Source organism: Lissotriton helveticus, chromosome 2_1 (genome assembly GCF_964261635.1).
Source record: "Lissotriton helveticus chromosome 2_1, aLisHel1.1, whole genome shotgun sequence".
Classification (NCBI taxonomy): Eukaryota; Metazoa; Chordata; class Amphibia; order Caudata; family Salamandridae; genus Lissotriton; species Lissotriton helveticus.
This window is the reverse complement of record NC_136059.1, coordinates 600,391,242-600,413,966: the sequence shown is the minus strand read 5'-3', so window position 1 is coordinate 600,413,966 and position 22,725 is coordinate 600,391,242. Positions and strand designations below refer to the sequence as shown.

At 46.2% G+C, this 22,725-nt stretch overlaps 1 protein-coding gene across 1 annotated transcript in view; it reads right to left on the bottom strand.

Moving 5' to 3' along the window:
- The window catches only part of LOC144818171 (baculoviral IAP repeat-containing protein 1-like), an 863,533-nt gene that overhangs the window by 27,230 nt on the left and 813,578 nt on the right, over positions 1–22,725 (bottom strand). Inside the window, exon 13 of the mRNA XM_078675293.1 lies at positions 9,581–9,667. Coding sequence (XP_078531419.1) covers positions 9,581–9,667 — 87 coding nt within the window. The remainder of the gene's footprint in view (positions 1–9,580; positions 9,668–22,725) is intronic.

Here is a 22,725-nt window from a genome sequence, read left to right as displayed (position 1 = left end):
TTATTTATGCAGAGAGAGAATGGAGAAGATTATTATATTTGTGCAGGAGACGCTTCGCAGCAGAGTAGTGATGTCCTGAGTGAACTGAAGTTAGTTAACTGATGTTCTGACTAACGGTCACAGTCCGGACCAAAAACCGGCTCCCTATCAAAAAACTGGCCCCCTGCCCCCTCCAGCCTCCCGGGGGATTGCCCGGTGCCCGGCATTACTAGTCCGGCCCTGTAAGCACAGCTAAAATTTCACAGTCAAAATGATCACACATTCTCCTGAGTCATAAAATGTCAAGGCCGTAATATACAGGGCGAAAATTCAAAGACATGAAAAGGTCGAGCATTTAAATGGTCCAGGCCACTGGACCACGGATTGACGGTTAGGCCACGGCATCATAATACTCATAAATTATTTTCATCATTTAGTATGGAGAAAATCAGGTGGAGATGAGGTGAAACTGGTTGGATACCTGCTCCCAGTAGCTCCATCGGCACCGCTGTTCTGGTAGGGTTCGAGCCTGCCCCTGCGGCCTGGTGCCTCGTTGTACCCGTTTTTTCTTCTTCCTGTGACACCCTCCTTGTTATTTTGCCATCCTTCCTGCTTAAATTGTTTTGTTTTGCGCTGTCATCCCTCTTGTCTTAAATTCTATTGTTTTGTCTTGCCACTGTTACTTTCTGTCACTGTTTTTTCAGGTGCTGCCCCCCCGAGGCCCCTCTCCTTGCTGCTCACACTCCCGTCTCCCAGCTGAGCTTTCCCGCCAAAGGATAGCCCGTCTGCGCCCGTCCGCAACCTGACCGGGACCAGCGCCAGGGACCCTGGATCGACAACCATTCACCGCTACGACTCAGCAACCCTCCTTGCACTCAACCCATGGGAGGAACAACAACTGTCCTCCTTCATGACCATGGCATGACCCAGCACTGCACAGAGGAAACCCACCACAGAGGAGCAACCCTGGATGCAATCATCGCAGATAGAAAGACAATTTCAATTGACCACATCATCCCTGTGGACTGGTCAGACCATCACGCCATCCTCTTTCATATCAATCATTCGGCACTCTCCGTCCCTCCCACTCAATCCTCCCCCAAATGGATCAGAAACTTTTCGAGAGTCCCCCCTGACAAGCTAGAAAAAGGTTCTAGCTCACTCCTTCCGAACTCGACAGAACTCCTCTCAACCACGGAACTCACCTCGCTTTATCACTCCAACCTGGAGCTCGTCCTAGATCAGCTGGCTCTGAGGAAACTAAAAAAACAAAGAAGCATCCCCTCCAGGTCTTGGTTCTCCACTGACATTAACGAAGAAAGAAGACACCTAAGATCCCTGGAAAGAACCTGGAGGTCCAACCCCTCCTCTCCCAACCGGGTCCAACTCAAGGCAGCCCGCAAAATCTACTATAACCATATCAAGAACAAAAAGTCGTCCTTCTTCTGTTCGGCCCTTAACGATGCTAAAAACCGCCCCAAAGAACTCTTTAACATCATCAGAAACCAAATATCCATTCCTGTGACAGACAACATGGTGGCGTCCAAATCCCAATGAGACGACTTTGCCAGCTTCTTCAACGAAAAAATTGCCAAAATTGATCGATCACTCTGCACTATGCCCTCCTCCCTCCTCTCTGCAACTCTCCACTTCAGACCAGCAACCACAACCTCTCGCTGGTCCTCCTTCCAACCTATCCAGGTCGAACTGATAAGAAATCTCATAGCCACCGCCAAACCCTCAATCCACTCCCTTGATCAGCTTCCCTCGAGATTGACCAAAGACCTGAAGCTCACTCTAGCCCCTATCTGGGCCATGGTCATCAACAGCTCTCTGAGCGAGGGCTCCATCCCTGACTGCCTTAAAATAGGTCAAGTCACACCACTACTAAAAAAAAAGGGCCTGGACCCCCAGGATATGAACAACTTCAGACCAGTTTCGAACCTTCCTCTCTTATCTAAAATTCTGGAAAGATGTGTGCTGTCTCAGCTATCCCAACACTTAGAGAACACGAATCTTCTCGACCCATACCAATCAGGGTTTAGAAAAGGCTGCAGTACAGAAACCGCAATCCTTAATATCCTGGACGATCTACACATGTCGCTCGACTCCAATCAATGCAGCCTTCTCATCCTATTAGACCTATCGGCTGCATTTGACACAGTTGATCATGCCCTGCTACTCAATGTCCTCCAAGAGAGAGCGGGCCTGGAAAAGACTGTCCTCAAATGGTTCTCCTCCTTTCTCAACAACCGCACACAAAGAATCAAAATTAAAAGCTGTGAATCGGACATTCTTCCCATCAGCAGAGGAGTCCCTTAAGGGTCAGTAGTCTCTCCACAACTCTTCAACATCTACATGGAGCCCCTCACCTCAATTCTAAGGAAAGCCAACATCCCCTTCCACCTCTATGCGGATGACACACAACTTTATCTAGAAACCACGTCGATCACAGACATCCATAGACTGAACCACACACTTACCGAAGTTCAACTCTGGCTCTCATCCAACCACCTCAAACTCAATGAAGAAAAAACAGAAGTGCTCCTCATCTCAAACAAAGATGAAAACCCACATATTCTAGAATGGCTCAAAGCCTTAAATGCCCTGAACGTCCCTCTTGTTCCTTCGAACTCCATAAAATCCCTAGGGATCACCCTTGACCCCAAACTGGGCATGAAAGAACACATCTCAAAAACTGCCAAAAGTGCTTTCCTGAACCTGAAACTTCTCTACAAATTGAAACCATTCCTCCCCTCGAAAGACTTGAAACAGGCCACACAGGCTCTGGTACTCTCCGGAATTGACTACGGCATTGCTACTCTGACTGAAACAGCCACATCGCACCTGGGACCTCTGACCTCTACCCTAAACGCCGCAGCAAGAATGATCACGGGAACAAAGAAATATGAGCATATCACCCCAGCTCTTAAGGATCTGAAGTGGCTCCCTATTGACCAACGAGCCAGCTTCCGTACAGCCTGCCTCACACACAAAGCCCTGCATACAGGCAAACCTGAATACCTGGCCAACAAGCTCAAAAGGGCCGGTCAGTCTAGAAACCTCAGAAGCTACAACACACTCCTACTCATTCCCCTGAAATCCCAGAAACACACAACATCTAGCAAATCCTTTGCGGGTAATGCTCCCAAGATTTGGAACTCCATCCCCTCACACATCAGAATGACCGCATCCTTCCCGAAATTCAAGAAGTTACTCAAAGCCCTCTTCCTCGAGCGTTCTGGAGCATACTAGACCTCCACCTGGACTTTGAAGTTCCACTATCTCTGTGACCCCAAAGCCGGCTGACTTGCTTATGACTTTCCACCCTGTTTTGCGCTTGGCTGCTATTGTACAGACTATACTCGCCCCTGTGCCCCTTGCCTTGTTTTCCGTCCTCAATGTCTGTCTGATGCCGCTATACTTGTTGTGAAGCGCTTTGATACCCCTCGGGTCCAACTAGCGCTATACAAAACTCTAATAAATAAATAAATAAACTGTCAGCTGTCCACACCAAGCCCCATCCACAGACAGTTTTTCTGCCGTCACTGCCTCCAGACCTTCAACACCATCAGCACACCCACGGCTACCACCCCCGCACCGACGCCAACACCCCTGAAACCCTGAGGTGCATCCTCCTCAATGTGCGCTCCCTGCACAGACATGCTGTGGAAATCTGGGACCTCCTCGACAACCTCTCACCAGACGTCGCCTTCTTCACAGAAATCTGGACCAACGCCTCCTCCGCCCCCGCCACTGCCACTGCCATCCCTGGTGGGTACAAGATCCACAGGAAATACCGCCCCAACTGCCCAGGAGGAGGACTCACCATCGCACACAAGAGCTCCCTCCAACTCCCCACCTCCACCACGAATAACTCCCTCTCCACCACCGAACACCTTCACTTCCGGATACAGACCAGCCCCAGAACCACACTTCGTGGCGCCCCCATTTACAGACCCTTGGACCTCGTGCCTTGTTCGCCACGACCATCGCCAACCTCATCGCACCCCACGCCATCGCCACCATGGACTACATACTCATCGGAGACCTGAATTTCCACCTCGACGACCTCAGCGACCCCAACTCCACCAACCTCCGTGACAACCTCGCCAACATAGGACTGCAACAGCTTGTCACCATGCCCACCCACAAAGCAGGACACATCCTGGACACCATCTTCGCAGGAGGTAACAACATCCACTTCAGCCACACCACACAACCCCCCTGGATGGACCACCACTGACTACACTTCAATGTCAACAAACCCACTGCCCCCAAACCCACACTGCGCCCTCCACGAAGGAACTGGAGCAAAATCACTGAGGAGCAGCTCAACTCCACCCTCAACCGCGACACCCCACCACCTCGACAGACGCAAACGTCGCAGCCACAGAACTCCATAGATGGATCTCCAACTGCCCAGACGAGCTCGCACCCCAAGGCAACTCCAACAGACAATGCCCCAGGAAGGCAGCCTGGTTCAACACCGAACTCCAAAAATCCAGATGCACCTGCAGACATCTCAAGTAGAACGGGAGAAACAGCAAAATGCCAGAAGATGGGTCCACCTACAAGAACACCATGATGGAATACCAACAACACATCAGATCCACCAAAAGGACCTTCATTCAAAACAAGATCCTCGCCGACTCCAGCAACTCAAAAGAACTCCTCAACGTCATCCAGGAATTCAGCAAGCCCCTCAGCGAAACCCTACTTCCATCTGAAAATCAAGGGCCTCTACGACCAGTTCAATGACCAGACACCTGACCCCGAAACCACCTCCCCAACCAGCAACGCCAGCCAGCCTACCATCTCCTTCTGGACCCCAGCCACCACCAAAGACACCACCCCAACCATGAAAGGCATCTACTCAGGGGCCCCCACGGATCCCTGCCTGCTGCACATCTACCACAGAGCCGCCATCGCTCCAGAACTACGATACACCATCATCACTACCTTCAAGACCGGCACCTTTCCCTGCGACTGGAAATGCGCAGAAGTCAGACCCCTGCTCAAGAAGACCTCAGCAGACTCCACGGACCTCAAGAACTACCGACCCATCTTCCTCCTCCCCTTCGCGGTCAAAGTCACCAAGAAGATCGTCAATGCCCAGCTAACAAGATTCATTGAACAAAATTCCATCCTCTATCCCTCCCAATCTGGATTCCGTAGCAACCACAGCACAGAGACTGCTCTACTCACCGCCACTGACGACATCCACACCCAGCTCGACCACGGACACACTGCGGCCCTGATCCTCCTTGACCTCTCTGCAGCATTCAACACCATCTCCCACCACACACTCCCTGTCAGACTCCCCAACACTGGCATACAGGGAACTGCTCTTGACTGGGTCCGCTCCTTCCTAACCGGCAGAACCCAAAGAATCAGATTGCCACCTTTCCTCTTCAAACCCATGAAAATTAACTGCGGAGTAAACAGATTATCCCATGCACACACTGTTGGTGTTCAGAATGAAAGTTCATCATCAGGTAGGAGCACAAAGGTCAGTGAAAAATCATATGGTCTTTTCTTTGTCTTTTATCCAAACAAAAGGAAAAGCGTCCAGCCAACACATGATTGGTCGTATGGGGATTACCCCTCGACTTCTTCATGGCTGTTCAATTCTTTGTATCTAACATACAGAATCACTTCCTTTTGTTTGAATATAAGACAAAGAAAGAACCATATGATTTAGTGCAGGAAGAAGGAGCCTGGAAAGCAATGAATACAAGTATATTTTTGCCAGATAATAGCAGGATATTAGAGACACAAATAGCTAATTTGACTTATTTTTCAAATAAGATTATTTTACTAACAGAACGTGGGTTATGTGGGAGAAAGTGGGTTCTTGGTTTAGTAATCTAGGAAAGAGTCTAGAGGACTGGATAAGCGAGGTGGGTTGAAATACTCTGAGGTTAATACTAACTCCTCTGTTAATAATAATGGTTTGTACAATATTTCTGTTTGGTTAATTAGTATTGGAAAATGGATAATTTAGAGAGGTCAACATTATAGATTGAAGAAACAAAGAAAATCTTTGGAAATTTAATTACAATGTTTAAAGGGGAATGTCTATAACCAGATTAAAATGGTAGAGGATTTTTTTTAAAGAAGTTGATGATGGCGACCTCCAACTAACAGTTGATTGATAAAGATTGATTAATGTAGAACAGATGTTTATTTAAAAATAATCACAAGGGGCATTTGTCAGAGTTTTCTTAAATCGTAAAATTTCGGGGAAAATATTGTTTTTGAATGCTAATGATTTTGTGGTGAATTATGATCGTAACCGATTAATTAATGGTCTTGCACTTATAACTATTTTTCTAAAAGGTATGGAAATGTGTTTATTAACTTGTCCTATTTGTACCACATTTGCACTTTAGAATATGAATGCTAGTCATTTTCCTGTGCCTGCCCGTTTCCCACACCCAATCAAGAGTTTGTGATTTCTTTCATTATTGTTTTTGCAGAATCTGCAGAGCACAGGATATTATGATGTAACTAAATGATTCATTTCAAGAGTATATATTACCAAAGGAGCTTGTTTCTTGATGTACCAATAGTTGAAACTTTTGCAATTTCAAGGCGTTTCCGTTGAAGCTTCTGGGGAGCTTGATAGAAACACTCTATGTATAGATAATTGCTTAGATTATATATTTTATGTCATGTATCTCCCTATGACCATGACGTAGTTGTTGCTAGAGACTTTGGTAGAGTGGGTATATGTTGAGGAATTTAACTGTGACGCTTCTTCCCTGATTTATCATAATGAGTTCATGGCATTATAAGTATACACTTTCTTCTTGTTAATTATGTGAAAATGTGTATACAAATCCCTGGTTTTGAGGGTGAGCCAGAGACTTTCCCTTTTTCATCCTGAGATGTTGCCGGTTTCCTTTGTGATTTAGGCAGTTGAATGAAAGACTTTCCTATTCCTGCCGAGACTCGGTTTTCTTTGTGATTCCGGCATTTAAAATTTAGGCGAGATTTCATTATTATACCTAAGACTTTATCCATGCACTATTATTTGCTGTACTACTGAACTGGATGTATTCTGATTTCTGATTGTGTATTCTGAAATGCTTGTCTTCATGACATTTATGAATTACTTTGTACCGCTTATTTTTATATTTTGTAATGAAGGCCCTCATTTATATCAGGGTGAACAGTTTACCGTTAAGCCAGAGGTGGCTACTTATAAAAGCATTGCCAGGAACGGCCATCACGGCAGTTCCTGTCAATGCATTTTACTCTGTGCTTCATAGCAGCACAAAGTATTCTTTTTTACTTTGCAAAAAGAATATCCCGAACCAGCATTTTCTTTTTGTAAAGAAAAAGTAATGCTCCCCTAGCCATGGGAGTCTTCTTCCATGGTGGGAGGAGCATGATTATGATTTTACTGTCAGGTTTTGCCTGGTGGTGAAGGACAGTAAAAAATGGCTATCTGTCTTCCCAGCCGAATTGGGCGGGTGGACATGTAACCATTTGGCCATGGCAGAGATGGAGTAGTCTCAGCCGTGACCACTATGTCGGTGGTGAGGGAAATCCTTTGCAACTACAATGGACTTCTCTTCCCATCAACATATAAATCGGGCCGATATTCTTTAAAAATTCCTCTTGGATTAGAACTCAGTTTTTGAGTTGTCCTGATTATTATTTACTTATTAACTCCTATTGCTGAGAGAAGTGGTAACTCTCAACTTTGGATCAAACGTGCTGGAGCAGAACTCAGGAGGTAAGTGTTGGAATGATCTAAAATAGTGGGGTACAATGAAATATTGGGGTCCTGCTCCCACAGCACCCCACAGAGGATGGGGATAGAATCAGAATTAAATGGTGCAAGATGGGAGGTGAATTCCTGTTGAGGCACACAATTATCATAGATCTTCTTGATCTTTTCCCAGAAAAAAGTGGACATTGTGGCACAACGCTCAGAAGAGACTGGGATAGCAGACTCACAAGCAGAAGGGTGAGAAACATTCTCTAACTATTTTGAGGATTTATTTTGGAGAGGTACTATTATTTTCAATTAGCACTGTTTTATTAATATCCTCAGACTGATCTATAAAGGACAATATTAACGTAGACTTATGACTGTCTCTATTAACAGATTTCCAAGAGTGGAAACTGAGGAGCAGAGAGTAAATATGGAAAGGTTTGCCATTTTGAGGGGTTGGGGACATTAGATGCATATCTGAATGGTAAAGGCAAACAGCCTAGAGCTACCTGCATGGACACCTTTTATTTTTGAGAAGCCAGTATGTTCTCAATTTAAAGTCTTGATCGAAAGGCAACACATTCCCCAGAAGTTAACATGCTCCTCTGTCTTGGAGATCACTGAAAACGCTGCTATTATATTAATTTCCAATACTGTTGTGAGAAAAAGATCATTATTAATGAAACACATAATTCAATAAATATGTCCCCATTTTACACATGCATTCACGCTACATACTGATATTAAATCTCTATCTAACATATACGTATATTAATATTAATAGTAAAAGCACACTATCAAAACTCTTATTAAATACAATATATACTGTCATGCAATAATACTGATGTATGCCCTAAAAGAATGTTGGGCAAGTGCATATTATGATGGGCACTAGCAGAAGCAATTCATGGCACAAAATATTGTTAAGAGAGTTGATTCCTCATTTTGGCCTGCCAACTTCAATTGAAATGGATTGTGGGACGCATTTCAGAAATTAAGTCCTATAAATCCAACGTGAGGCTTTTGATATTAAACAAAGATTCCTTTGTAGCTGTGTATGAAGGACATTTGCACATTTATTTGAAAGATGGGAGTAGGACAGTCAATTGGAATGCAGTTATTGGACTGCTATGAGTTCCATCTTATAGAACAAACTGATGTCAAGGTCTGACATATTGTTGCAGATTAATAAATGCAGAGAGACGGAGTAAACAAAAGGAAATGGAGTTGGATTGTCAATGAACTTAGAGTTAACTTACACAAGTTATTTTTGTTCTGTAACTCCTAATACTTCCTCACCCGTGTCTTGGGTTGATCAATGAGCCAGGGTAAAAAAATAGAGCTATCAACGAGCCCCATGGTTTGTACAGGGGCATCAGGCACATAGTACTAATGATACTGCCTTGGGCAGGTCTCCTGCCCACCAAACATATCTGAACTATGTTCCTGCCCACAAATGTAATTATCTATGCACACTGTTTGCTCCAAATTCGATTCTTGCATTAATGATAAAGATGGAAAATTGGCATAATGCAGCCATATGAATGATGCTGTGCTTGTGATGAAAGATCAATGTTAGGCCAGGATAAAATTCACACAACACTGTTTTCCGTTAGCCTAACATTTCGTCTTCAAATACTTTAGTGTGATAAACAACCTTCAGTGCTATGCTAGTTGCAAACATCACTGGAGCATGTTTGGCATATTATAGATAATTAATGTTAAACATTGCAACAATGAATGTAGTGACAAAGGTTTGAATGCACTGAGCTTTCAGCTGCCAGATGTGGAGTTATGTGCCCCAAATCTTTTTCATTGTCAAGCGAGAGGTCTTTTACCTCGATTTTATAAAGAGAAATGAAAAGAACATACCAAATTTCAGTGAAGCTTCTTTGTCGAAAAAATACTGTCCATCGAGGTCCAACACTTTAAGCATCTTAAACCCTGGCAAAACAGAAGCTACAAATCATAGTTAGTAAGCAGTCACAGTACATTAAAATACAAACCAAGAATGTAATAGTGTATATGGACAAGTCTCCAATTTATGGCATTCTGTATTCCAAATGATACCCTTATTTGGTAAGAGGTCATTGCTTGGTACAGAATTAATCCACAAAATCTAGAATGCAATAAATATTCTCACATAAATATTTATTTTATGCTTGTCCATGCTTCAAAAACACCATCCCTTCACAATAAGTGAAAGAACTCATCTGTAATTACATCATCCATCTGTGAGCCTTCATACATATGTAAAATTCTGCTTACTTCAGAATATCCATGATCACCTCTATTTGTGCCGGATTCTTGGATTATTTTGTATAGCTATGAAGTCCTACATCTAGTTTGAAAAGCTGCCCCTACGCATCTCTCATCACATTTCTAGAGCTGCAATGTATTTATCGATCTCTAAGAGATGAACATGTTACTTACCTTCAATAACTCTCTTTCTTGTGGATTTTCTATTTAACTGAAGATCCTCACCATAAAATATCCCCCAGGCATCGGACTGGATCCAGAGATGTTTTCATAGAATTGCTCTCAGACTCTGTGTTGGTTCCATATCATCCCAGAAGTGATGGAGCGGAGTGCCAATCACCAGCCCTGCATGCTGACATCAGTTCCTTGTCTTTGTCCTTTCCATGCCCCCAGACATGGGGTGTGAACCATTGTTGGAAACAGTGTGCTGAAGACGAACTAGGGAACTTTTCAGATGTTAAAAGGAGGCCAGAGAAGTGGGTGGGCAGTGAGGGATCTGCGGTTATCTAGAGAATCCATCAAACAGCACATTACTGAAGGTTATTACTAAACGCAGATTACATACCATAGAATAGACACCAAAGCAGTACCTTCCCATGGTGGAGAGTGTGGAAGTGTGCGCAGACCAAAGAAGCATGCAGAACTGAGTGGGGAAAATGTTCTTCCAGCCAGACCTGGCTGTCAAGTCAATAGCTTTGTGAACGCAAAAGTTTAACTGTCTTGCTCCTTGTGGAATGAGGACACACACCTTCAGGGGGTTGTTTCTTGTCTTGTGTGTAGCAGGTCTTTATGCAGAGGATTATCCTCCTCAAAAGTGTCCTCTTGTACACAAAATTTCCTTTATTTGCTCCGGAGAATCCCACAAAAATTTGAATGACCACCTGATGATCCTTGGTACAATCTACGTAAAAGCATAAAGCCTCTGCTGCTCTTTCGTGAGGTGAGAGGGAGCAAAGAATGCTGTCAGAGTGATGGACAGCCCACAGTGGAAGGTAGTCACGATTTTTGGTAGAAAGGCCGTGGGAGTCCTTAGCATCAATTTATCTAGAAAAGAAATGGTTTAAGGCAACGGCATGGACTGTGCTTGAAGTTCAATCACAGGAAGACAATTTTAAAGGTCAGGAGATGAAGCAAGCAGCTGTGCGTAGGCTCAAAGTGCATACATATGAGAAACGTTAAGGTCTCACTGGGGCATCACAAACAGTTTGGGATGAAATGTGTCAAATCGTTAATAAATCTCAACACAGCAGGTGATTTGAACAAGGATAGTATGTCTGTCATGCGTAAAAAAGCCGAAAGAGCAAACAAATACCCTTTTATAATGCACACTGCTAGACCTTCCTGGGCGAAAGACAACACAAACAAAAGAATGACCAACAGCTTTGCCTGTAAAGTGCCACTGTCTTGTGCTCTGCAACAGGTTACAAAGTTGTCCCAGTGCCCTAGAATAAATGGATTTCCTTAAGTGGTGTGTGGAGGCAAGGATGCCATCCACCTCTTTAGGTGGCAATTTAAATGCACTCAATTCCCACTCTCATTCTCAATGCATGAACGTGTAGATTGTGTAGATTAGGGCAGAAGAGCCAGCCCTATTTCTGAACAGGAGGTCCCCACAAACTGGCAGTCTGATCGGAGGACTTATGCTCAAGAGTTTCCAGGAACCACACTCTCAATCCAGGGACACTAGGATGTCTTGTGTCCGGTTGTTCCTGATCTTCGTCAGAAGATGAGAGACAGGAGAATATTGGAAGGCCTACCAAAGTCCGCAGTTAAACACAAGTCAGAATGCATCTCCTAGTGAATGTTCTTGTGAAAACTCCAGCCAGCAACATTGCTGACAGTGCTCATTCTGAACAGCAGCAAAGAAATCTAGCCTGGATTCTCCACACTGGAGGAAGACATCCTAAGCCACCACGGGATTTAGGCACTGTGTGTGATCCACCAGATGACGCCTGCTCAGTTTGTCTGCTCAGTGACATTCAAGGGCCACACCAGATGGTGGAAACCATAAAAATGCCCTGGTGTTCCAGTCTCCTCCAGACGCAAAACCTATAAGCACAGAAACTAAGGGCCATATGTACCAAACTATTTTCTGGTCGCAAACAGTACGATTTGCAGAACTGGCCCGTTTGAGACTGCATAAAAGCATTTTGTAATGTATAAATGACAATTAGCGATTCTGTAACTTGTTGCTGAATCGCAATATGGTTTAGCGATTCGGTACTTGGAAGGGGTGTTTTTAGGGCATCCCTTCTAACCACTGAATCACAGTGGTATGTGTTAATGTTTGGGACAGAATTACGGCTGCCAAACATTCATTTTTTACCAACTACTAAAAGGTAGTGGTAACTATTCGCAAATGAGCATGGGTCCCCAAGGGACCCCTTCCCCTTTGAGAATATAAACAAAAATATTTTTTAAGAGCAGGCACTGGTCGCCCATTTTTAAACAGATCCCATTTTCCTTTAAGAAAAACAGGCTGCCTTTAAAAAAAAAAAGACTGCTTTATTTAAAAGTAATCACAGACATAATGGTCTCCTAATCCCAGCAGGCCACCATCCCTGTGATGCCCATCCTTCCTAATTGTTCGCAGACTGCGACCTATCTCATTAATATTCATGAGGTAGGTCGACTTGTGATCCACTAGGAATTGCTATTTAATATGTATACATTTTCTCACTTTAGAAATTGTGATTTCCTAATTCCGATTCAGTAAGAATCGCAGTTAGGAAATTGCAATTCCTACTTTTTTTTTACATATGGGCCTAGAACCACAATCTACCCTGCTTGTTGCACTATCACATAGCAGTGGAGTTAGCAGTAAGAACCTGCACCAGCCTTCCCTTGATGGATAGCAGGGAGGACTTCAGGGCTAAACATTTGGCCTGCAGCTGCAGCAGATGGATGTGAAGCCAGCCCTCCACTTGAGTCATCTGACCTCCAACTGTCTTCTTACCCATCTAGCAGTGATGTATCTGTCATCATCGTCAGCTCTGGTGTGGGAGGGAGAGGGTCCTGCTGCTGGACAAATTGCCATTGATCAGTTTCCGCAGCAGATCTTGAGCTGTCTCCTTTGAGACCTGGATGGTATCGGAAAGGATGTCTTGATGCTAGGCCCACTAGTTCCACTGCAGACCACGCGTGTGACATCTGGCATAGTTGACAAAGAGAATGAACGAAGCTAAGAGGCTAAGAAGCCTCAGAACCATCCTCACCATAATCTAGGACCAAGCCTGAAACATCAAGGTTATTGCCTGAATATCCTGGACTCGCTGCTGTGGAGGAAAAGCCCTCAACTCCACTGTGCCCATGATTGCAAAACTGAATGAATGAAGCCTCAGTGAAGGTATCAGGAGGGACTTTGGCTTGTTTATGGTGCAATCCAAAGCTGTCAAAAGATCTGCTATTGTCCAGAAGTGGTCCATGACTGACCATGGTGAGCCTGTGTTCAGCAGCTAGTCACTGGGATACAGAAGGACAGGGATTCATGACCTCTGAAGATAGGCAGCGTTCACCACCATCACTTTCATGAACACACAAGGGACCTGGTGAGACCAAAGGGGAGCAGAGCATATTGAAAATGCTCCTGGCCAACCTTGAACCCCAGGTAACACCGGTGGGCCTGCAGGAAAGGCATATGAAAAAACATGTATTGTAAGTCCACCATCAGTGGACCATGTATAGAGCACATAGGATCCAGGCCAATGTGAGCATTAAAAATGTGTCCTTCTCCTGGAAGACATACAGGAGTCAGAGGTTCTGAGGCCCCTCCTCCTTTTTCTGGATGGAAATTTGTGAGAGTAACAAGCCTCATCTTTCTCTAAGTCCAGCACCTTCTCTATAGCACCCTTTGAGATCAACAGGCACACCGCTTGCAGCAAGATGGACAGATATTCTTCTGAAATATTTTCTGGTCTGTGAGGAATAATGGGTGGAGAGGTGATAAAAGGCAGGGCTTTGCCCTTCTGAACAATTTGCAAGTCCAGTCTGTCAGACGTGATGGATGCGTACCCAGGAGACAGTACTGGATCCTGCGACTCATTGAAGACCAAACAAAAGAACAAAGTACAGCAACCAAATAACAGCAAACTAAAGCAGTTTGTTTGGCTATCCCAGCAGAGGAGGAGGAGTTGTTAGATGGGTGCCCTGTCCACGACTTCGAAAGGACTGGACTGTCTGCAGCATCTCAGGTTGTTTCTACCTATGTGCCAGCACTCTGGATTAAGTTTCCATAACTGATGCGGATGCTGTTGTGCAGGGTCAAAAGCACCAAGGCATGCGCTGTAGCTCTGCTGTCCTTAAAGTGTTCCAAAGCAGAGTCTGCCTTTCTCTCCGAAGAGGCGAGACCCATCAAAGAGCATGTATATTTGTGAAGCCTGTATATTGTCAGAGAACCCAGTGGAACTCATTCAGGAATGTATAAGAAGAATACATTGGTACCAACTGCACTGCCAAGGTACTCAGTGGTATCCAGACCTTCTTGGATAACATACCCAGCCGCGTCTAGCACATCATGTATTGTCTGGTCCAACAAGACCCTAAGGACCTCTGGGACAGCCGGCAACATCTCACTGGCCATTTACCAAAGGGCATGTATGTACTGGCCAAACAGACAGACTGCATTTACAGTTTGCAATACCGGGCTGGTGGAAGGAAATATATGCTTACAAAAGGCATTAATCATAGTGGATTTTCTATTTGGAGGAGTGGCTGTAAATGCGTTAGGATTCACCTCACTGGTTGAGGCTATCTGGAGTGGAGACCTTGATGAGAAATTATGGGTGACCAAAGCAGGCCTATCAGTCTATTCACAGGTGAGCAAGGACATGGTTTCAATCAGATAGCCACCACGGAATCCGTGAGGATGTCATTAAATGGAAGTAGGTTCTCAGATGCTGGGGGGGCGTAGCTGGCAAGGTGGCTGACTGGCAGCACTAGCGAGGAGCCTAAAAATAGAATCCTGCAGCATCCTGCCGCTCTGGTGCAGCGGATTCCCTCCCTGCAAGTGGGCGTTACTGCTTGCAGATATAAACAAGGACCTCTAAGTCCTTCTGGGAGCCGTCGTGGATGCAGAGACGCCCATGAAAGTGTGGTGCTCGCGGTGCATTGGGAGCACTCAATGCGGACCGTAGGTCATGGGCATTGGAGTCTTGACTGCCCGTAGTGGGATCGCTGGCGGCAGAGTCGGTCCCTCAGTGCCTGGGAGGAGCAGCCTGTGGCGATTGCAGATCATTTGCGGAGAGGGGAGCCACTGTCATTTGGTCTGCAGACCTCCCTGCCCAGCTAGAGAGTGCGAGGAGAGTGCGGCGGTGACCGAGGCCAGCGGGATGCGCCTGAGGCACGCCACTATGGAGTCCCGACAGAGTGGGATTTGTGCTTCATCCTTGTCCCCCCACCCCTGAGGCCTACTGTACCCCTCGTAATCACGGGGGAGAGAAGCAGTCAGTAAGGGCCTGAACTGAGGCAGCTGGAGGGTGGACATGAGCCCTGTCTGGGTGCCGTCAGACACAGGCACTGGAGCCCTGATGCTGGCAGAAAGCCTCTCTGCTTAGCCTGGAGGAGCGTGGAGCAGAGAACGGGTGAGCGGTGCCTGCTGGGTAAGGCCGGAGACAGCGTGTCATGGAGGGGCCGCAGAGTGGGCCTTGCATCCCATCTTTGCTCTCTCTGCCTCCGCACCCTGTTGGACCCTTCCTGATCATGGGGGAGAGTGGAGCCGGCAGTGGAGGCCTGGACTGCAGAGACTGATAGACGGATTCAAAGATGTGGGCCTCTGCAGTCACGCTTTGGTGATGATGACGCTAAAGGACATAGAAACTGAGGCCTGTAATGGTGCTGCGACAGCAGGGGGGCTACAGCTTGCAGTTAAGGATGGCAGATGTACCTGAGCACTGCTTGAGTTTTTGACACCGTGGTGGCTCCCTGATTGCTGGGAGGCCGCCAGCGCTTTGCCCGCGTACCTTCCTTGAGGTGCCCTGGTCCCTGGACACACAAGTTGGTGATGAGATCCAGTGGAGGCCCCCTGGGGTAGGCAAGTGTGGGCATCCTGGGAGTTCTCCGCTTTGCTGGACCTGGAGTGCTCCTACTGGCTGGAGTCGCTGCAGGCTCCGGGTTGTTGGTGTGGGGAGGTGCTGGCCACTGTTGGCACTGGTTTTCTATCTGGAAGCTGTTAGGCGAGAGGAGGTCCAAGGCCTCAGGAGTCTGTCTATTTGTGTGAACTGAGCTACAGCCCCCTCTGGGTTTGGAGATGGGCAAAGATAAGAGTGCTACGGGCGCCCAGCAGACAAAGATCGACCAATATACGGCCTCTGGTCCTGGGGCAACCCACTGGTGGTAAGTATGGTAGGGCTCCAGGACCCACTGGGCCCCACAGACGCCCGATCTTGGCAGCAATTGAGGCTTCAAGCGCTAATGTATAGGCCAAGATTGACTTGGTTTCCATGGATGTGAATTTGCGAGTTGACTTGCGTAAGGTTGCAAGGAGATCCTTGTTGACGGAACAGCAAATTAGTAAACTGCAGGAGGATGTAAACACCCTCAAGTCCACAGTTGCCAGTCTGACGTGTCAAATTCAGAGGTTGTAAAATGCTTGTGGAAGATGCAGAGGGATTCACCCGGCACTGTAATCAGCAGTTTGTGGGATTCCTGAGGGAGCGGAGGGAAATGCTATAGAACTTTTTTTTAACAATGGATCTGGAGAACACTGCTTGAGACTGTTTTCATGGTGGAGCCCGTCCACAGAACCCTAGCGCTTCTCCTGCCATTGGGAGGGCTGCCAAGGACAATGATTGTGAAGATCCTTAACAACAGGAATGTTCTCCTGAAGGCGGCTAGGCAGTGGGTGATCCCTCCTTTGAGGACGGGGTCATTCGGGCTTTCCCCGATTACACACAACGCATGCAGCAGCTGTTACAAACATTTGGGGGAGTAGAACAAAAACAGAAGGTCTTGCGCGAGGGGTGATCCCACTACTTTGTGAAGCGGGAGGAGTTGTGCGACTGGCTGGAGGTGCAGGGGAATGGCAGAACCCTGCTGCCCAGGCTGCCCGCACTTGTTCCCAATGCTCACAGCAGAATGGATTGGCAAGGAGATGCCGGGGCAGCAACAGGAGGGAGTTGCGCTCGGACCGAGTGGTGGTACAATAGGATGACAGCTGTTGGAGAAAGAGGAGGCTAGGGCGCTGGTGGAGGCAGTTACATCGGCTTCATCCGCAGACAGTGGCTCGGATGTGGAAGATATGCCAGACCTGACTGGCACATAGTCCTTGCTGCAGACTGGTAGCTCCGACTCATGCCTCTGGTCTGGTGGGTCATTGGGCACTGCAGTCTAGACAATGAAGCTGGATCTGCCGCGGATGCACTAGGGGAATTGGACACTTTGCCCCGAATGGGTAAGTGGTGACTCTCAAGTTGATATATAGAAGAGACCTCGTTGTGTTATTGTAGATGTCGTTGAGATGCCATGCAGTATATAGAGGGGCACAGTGCAGAAGGTGGACAGATGATCTCCTTTGTTCCCCCCTCAGTTCTTTCCTTCTCTTTTTCCCTCTTCCTCCTTACCTTACCCTATTGGTTATTCTTCTGTTTCCCTTGTTCTTAGCTGTTGTGATTGAGTGGGAGGTGTCTGACGAATTGTGTGGGAAGTGGGTGAGTGTAATTTGTGCGACCCTTGTTGGAGATGTGCGTGGCTCACACCGACTCTGCACGGCTCAAAACCACATTGTCATGCATCAAGGGGCAATAATAAGCCCAAACTAGGAAATGTGACCAAGGCCCCAACAATATTCTTAGTGAGAGACGGTGACACCAATAGAAGGTTACTGTGAATTCTACTAACCCGCAATCAAAACGCACACAAGGGTCACACAATAGGGGTCTCTCACTTTCTTTCCGCCGGCTGGGACTTTGGAGCCACTGAACATGTCACTGGCCATAGAAACCTTCTATGCATTGAAATTAAAAACTGGCAACATAATCATACAACTGCAATTTATTTCTGATTAATGTTTATATAGACCCAACATTTTCAGAGAAGCATCAGAGTGTAAAGAAATTAGAGCCGCTGATTGCTTACATCAAGTTTAATCATGTGAATGCTCACCTTCTCCTAACTGGAAACTTCAATTAACCTGCTGCATAATCCCTTTCTAAGCAGTGCACAAAAAACAGCAGACATTCAGTGGCTGATTCCATCAGAGGTCATAAGCCCGCAAAGAGCAGATACCTTTGGACGCACTTTGATAGCAATCCTAGAGGCCTTGTTGCTGCAAGCATTGAATGGGTGTTTCCCTGAAGAGCAACCCACTTGCTCTACCCATCACAGCCCAAAAGGTTCAGCAGTACTAGATTATACGTTCTGCTCATTCACCATTTTTAACACCATCATTGCATACCCCATCCATCCGCACTGTGAAAGCGACCACAAACCCCAGTTTTTGGTCCATAAAAACCTCCATCAATGCCCATACTACTTTAAGATTTATTGGCTCAAAAGATTTGCAACATAACAGGAGACTGGTCAAATGGAGCTCGGAAGTTGCCATAAAGTATAGCAATTGAAAAGCACAATCATCTAACTTGGGCAGGCCCTCAGTCTATGCAATTAAGGATTCTTAGCACAAGAGCTACTCTTTGCCCTGGTCAGCAGCCAACAATGCACCTTATACATAAAGTTCATGGCTACTAAACCTAAGGATGCTGAAAAGAACATTGAACAAAAAGGTATGATCACTTAAATCATGATCAAATTCCACCCTTCACATGAAAGTTGAAACTATGTACAGCCAGTACAAAAAACAAATCAGGCAAGCTAAAGAATAATATGAGGAATCACTCTAAGCAGAACTCTTCCTGGCATATCGAAACAAAAACTCAAAATGTTTCTGGATAGTAATAAATCGTTTGAATAGGGAATCAGGACCAACTATGATAAATGGAAACAAATGTTACCACAGAGAACTGAACAAAATATGTCACCAATCTGTCCAAACCCACAACTAAAATGCCCGACCAACTCTTTGCCCTTAGCAAACAAAAGATAGCACAACCGAAAACTGTGGCAATGGATGCAAAACATTGCCAATATACGATAACTTTCAATGCTACGGTCCCCACAAACGGCGGATAGATTAAAGGGCCTGCAGGTGACTTGTTCTCTTTCCAAATAAGGAACGCCGCGACCCGGCGATGGCACGAAGACTCCAAGATGAATATATCCTTTTTGCTCTGATCTCTCATATAATGTGTGGTTTATCATAATTGTCATTCATTTTCTTTTCTGCTCGGGCTCTGAGGAGCTCTTGAATATATGATAGTCTCATATGACGGTTGTGGCTGCCGGACCCCACTTTGCGACTGCTAATGTTTACTATGTAACAGTTACATGTGTGTTATCTTTAGTTTGGCCTTGCTTAGTTCACCGGCAGGCCTGGTATTAAGGTTTAGGGGGGGTTTACAGGCTCTGACATGATGCAACTGGAAAGTCCTATTAATTTAGATGATCCTCCACTCAAGTCCCTTCAGATACAAATCAGAAATAATGCACTACTTGGAAACATATAATTTTATCACATGGAACGTCCGGAGTCTAGGGTCAGTATATAAACGGCACAGGGTATAAGCACATTTACTGTGACGTGGTGCGCATGTCGTTTTTCTCCAGGAGATGCATCTGACTGACGCTGAAGCTGCAAAGATGCGAAAGAAATGGAGGGGGCAGTTAATATCTACTAATTACTCGGCCTTCGCCAGGGGGGTGACAATCTGGATAAGGGGAAGGGGCCATTTTGTCGTAATAGATAAGCGGGTGGACACGCAAGGTAGATTCATATTTTTACGAGGTACACTGGATGGGGCGCCTGTCGTTTTGGGAAATGTATATGCACCGAATTTTGATCAAAGGGAATACTGTCTCGGCCTGAACTCGATATTTGTGGGCTGGGAGGCATTTCCATGGGTAATAGGGAGTGACTGTAACACTGTTCTGGATATTGGGCTTGATCGATCACACCCTCCTTAAATGGTGTAGTAGCTAGCAAACAAGCGGATGCGCTTCACCACTGGGTAGACGGCTGGGCCCTCAATGATGTGTGATGTGTTTACTCCTTGAGTAAAGAATACGGATGTATGACATTACAACGCATGCTTTTACATCGCATGCCTTTACAACGCGGTTTTTACAACGCATGCCTTTACAACGCATAGTGCTTTGGGGCGCTGGATAGTGAATTGTTTAATTTACTATTCCAACTCCAGTCCCCGTGGATAGTAGGGAAGGTGTTGGATAGTACATTAAACCTATTTCCTATCCTAGAGCGCCCCCCAGCGCAATGCGTTGTAATGGTTTGCGTTGTAAAAGTTGCGTCGTAAAGGCACTGCGTGGTAAAAGTTGCGTTGTAAAGGATGTTCCCCAAGAATACTACTTTTACTCCCCGGTGCACCAACTGCATACACAAATTGACAGTCTTTTATGCTCCCGTTCTATTGGTGACCAGGTAACACATACCACTTATCTGGCCAAAACATTTTCTGACCACAACCCATTAGAGACTGCTATTACCTGGGACAGAATACCCACCCCAGTTCCTACATAGAGATTCTTGCCCCAACTGCTAGAGAATACAGTGGTCCACGCTACGCTCTCTACAACAACCGATGGAGTTTTTGTAGGCCTATTCAGAAATATTAGTGCCTCAGCTGGAGGAAGTATATAATAAGTCCCTTGAGTTGGGACACCTGCCCATCACCACGGTTCAGGCACCAGTGGTGTCCCTATCAAACCCAGGAAGGGATCTGGCTGACATGATGGGCTACCGCCCCCTGTCTTTGCTATCCACAGAATACAAAATCTTAAGTAAAATTCTAGCAAACCGGATCCAGCCATATTTAAACAGATGAATCCATATTGATCAGTGTGGATTTGTACCAGCACGAAGCATATCACTACAAACATATGGAGATTACAATATATCATGTCAGCGGACTTAACTCCCTACCAGCAGGACGGATGTATTGCATTGGACACAACACAGGTGTTCGATACGCTTTTCCGGGAATACATGTTTAAAGCCATAGCACGCTTTGGCCTGCCTGCTAAATATATCCAATGGGTGCGTTTATTATATGACAGCCAGGGTCCGGTCCGGGAAACATATTTAGTGGGAACACCGTGTTTATAGAGGCACATGTCAGGGTTGTCCCCTGTTCCCAATTTTGTTTCTTTTGGCCCTGGAGCCACTGGCACTTAGATTGCGAAAGGAGGCTACACACTGTGGTATCCAGATTGATACCTCTACGCACCTGATCTCGTGTATGCGGACGACTTAATTTCATATGTGACTGTTCTCCTGGGTGGATTGGATCCAATTCCAAGAATTTTCACCGACTTTGCAAGGATTTTGGGTATAACAATTAATGAATCTAAATCCAATGCTTTCTTTTTCCACGAGCAGCCAGGCCCAGTCACTATCCGCTTTGGGAGGCTAACTTTACTGATGGCTGTATACACCTTCAAATACCTGGGCACTAATGTATATCGCTCCCACATGGAGGGTAATCTGGGCAAAGCTATCAGACGGATATGATCTCAGGTGGCTTTCTGGACTACACTGCCTCTCTCGGCCATAGGCCGAGTAGCAATAGCTAAGATGGTAATACTCCAGCGACTTTTATATTATTTTACGAACTTACCACTGGCGGTACCTCTGGTAATTTTTAGCGCTCTGGATACTATTCTGCTTGTCCTTATATGGGGAGCCGGCAACCGCCGTATAAGCCTTAGGAAACTACAAATAGACACTCGTGGGGGAGGCCTGGGTACACCGAATTTTAAAGCTTAATATTATTCCTGCCGGTTGCAATGGCTATCCTACTGAACGGTGGGACATAACTTGCAGGAGATTGGATACACTATGAGACACCTCGAACTGGGTCTCCTACACACTTTACTGTTGCCACATAGCCAACTTCCCCCAGCCCTACCGTCCTTGCTAAAAACCGACCTAAAGTGTTGGAAGAAGGCTCTGAAATACACATCTGGCTGTGGCCCTTACGCAGGTAACATCCTGTTAATAGGGATACCACTGGTGAGTGGTAGATTGATGAAGCAGGTGAAGACACCCTGGCTGGATGCGGTAATGGACACGGCTGGGGCTCTGTTCGAAGGCGAGGCGCTCATGGACCATGACAATTTTGTGCGGGAAACTAGGGCTCCCACTACCTTATAAATGACTCACGCTACGTTACTGCACTATGTTTAAAAGCATTGGTCCCCCAATCGAGCGTAGCCCCTGACACACTAACTAGTTAAAGCCTTATATCTTATCGGCCCAGGAAGCCACCTCTTTAAATGGCTGTATCTGAATATCCGAGTGCACGTGAGGCTCCCCCTTGACACTCTCCGGGTGCAGTGTGTGGCAGATATGGGACAGGAGTTCACAGACAGAGAGTGGGCAGATATCTTAGAATACCCGAGGAAGATACCGTGCAATCAATCAATCAGGGGATTTGTAAAGCACACTACTTACCCGCTAGGTTCTCAACGCGCTAGGAGGGGGAGCTGCAGCTAGTGGTCGAAGAGCCAGGTCTTGAGCAGTCTTCTGAAGGCCGGGAGGTCTGCGGTCTGACGTAGGTGGAGGGGGATGGCGTTCCAGGTCTTGGTGGCACGGTGGGAGAAGGATCTGCCCCCGGAAGTGGTTCTGTGGATGCGCGGGACGGCGGCCAGGGACAGGTTGGCGAAGAGGAGTTTCCTGTTGGGTGCGTAGA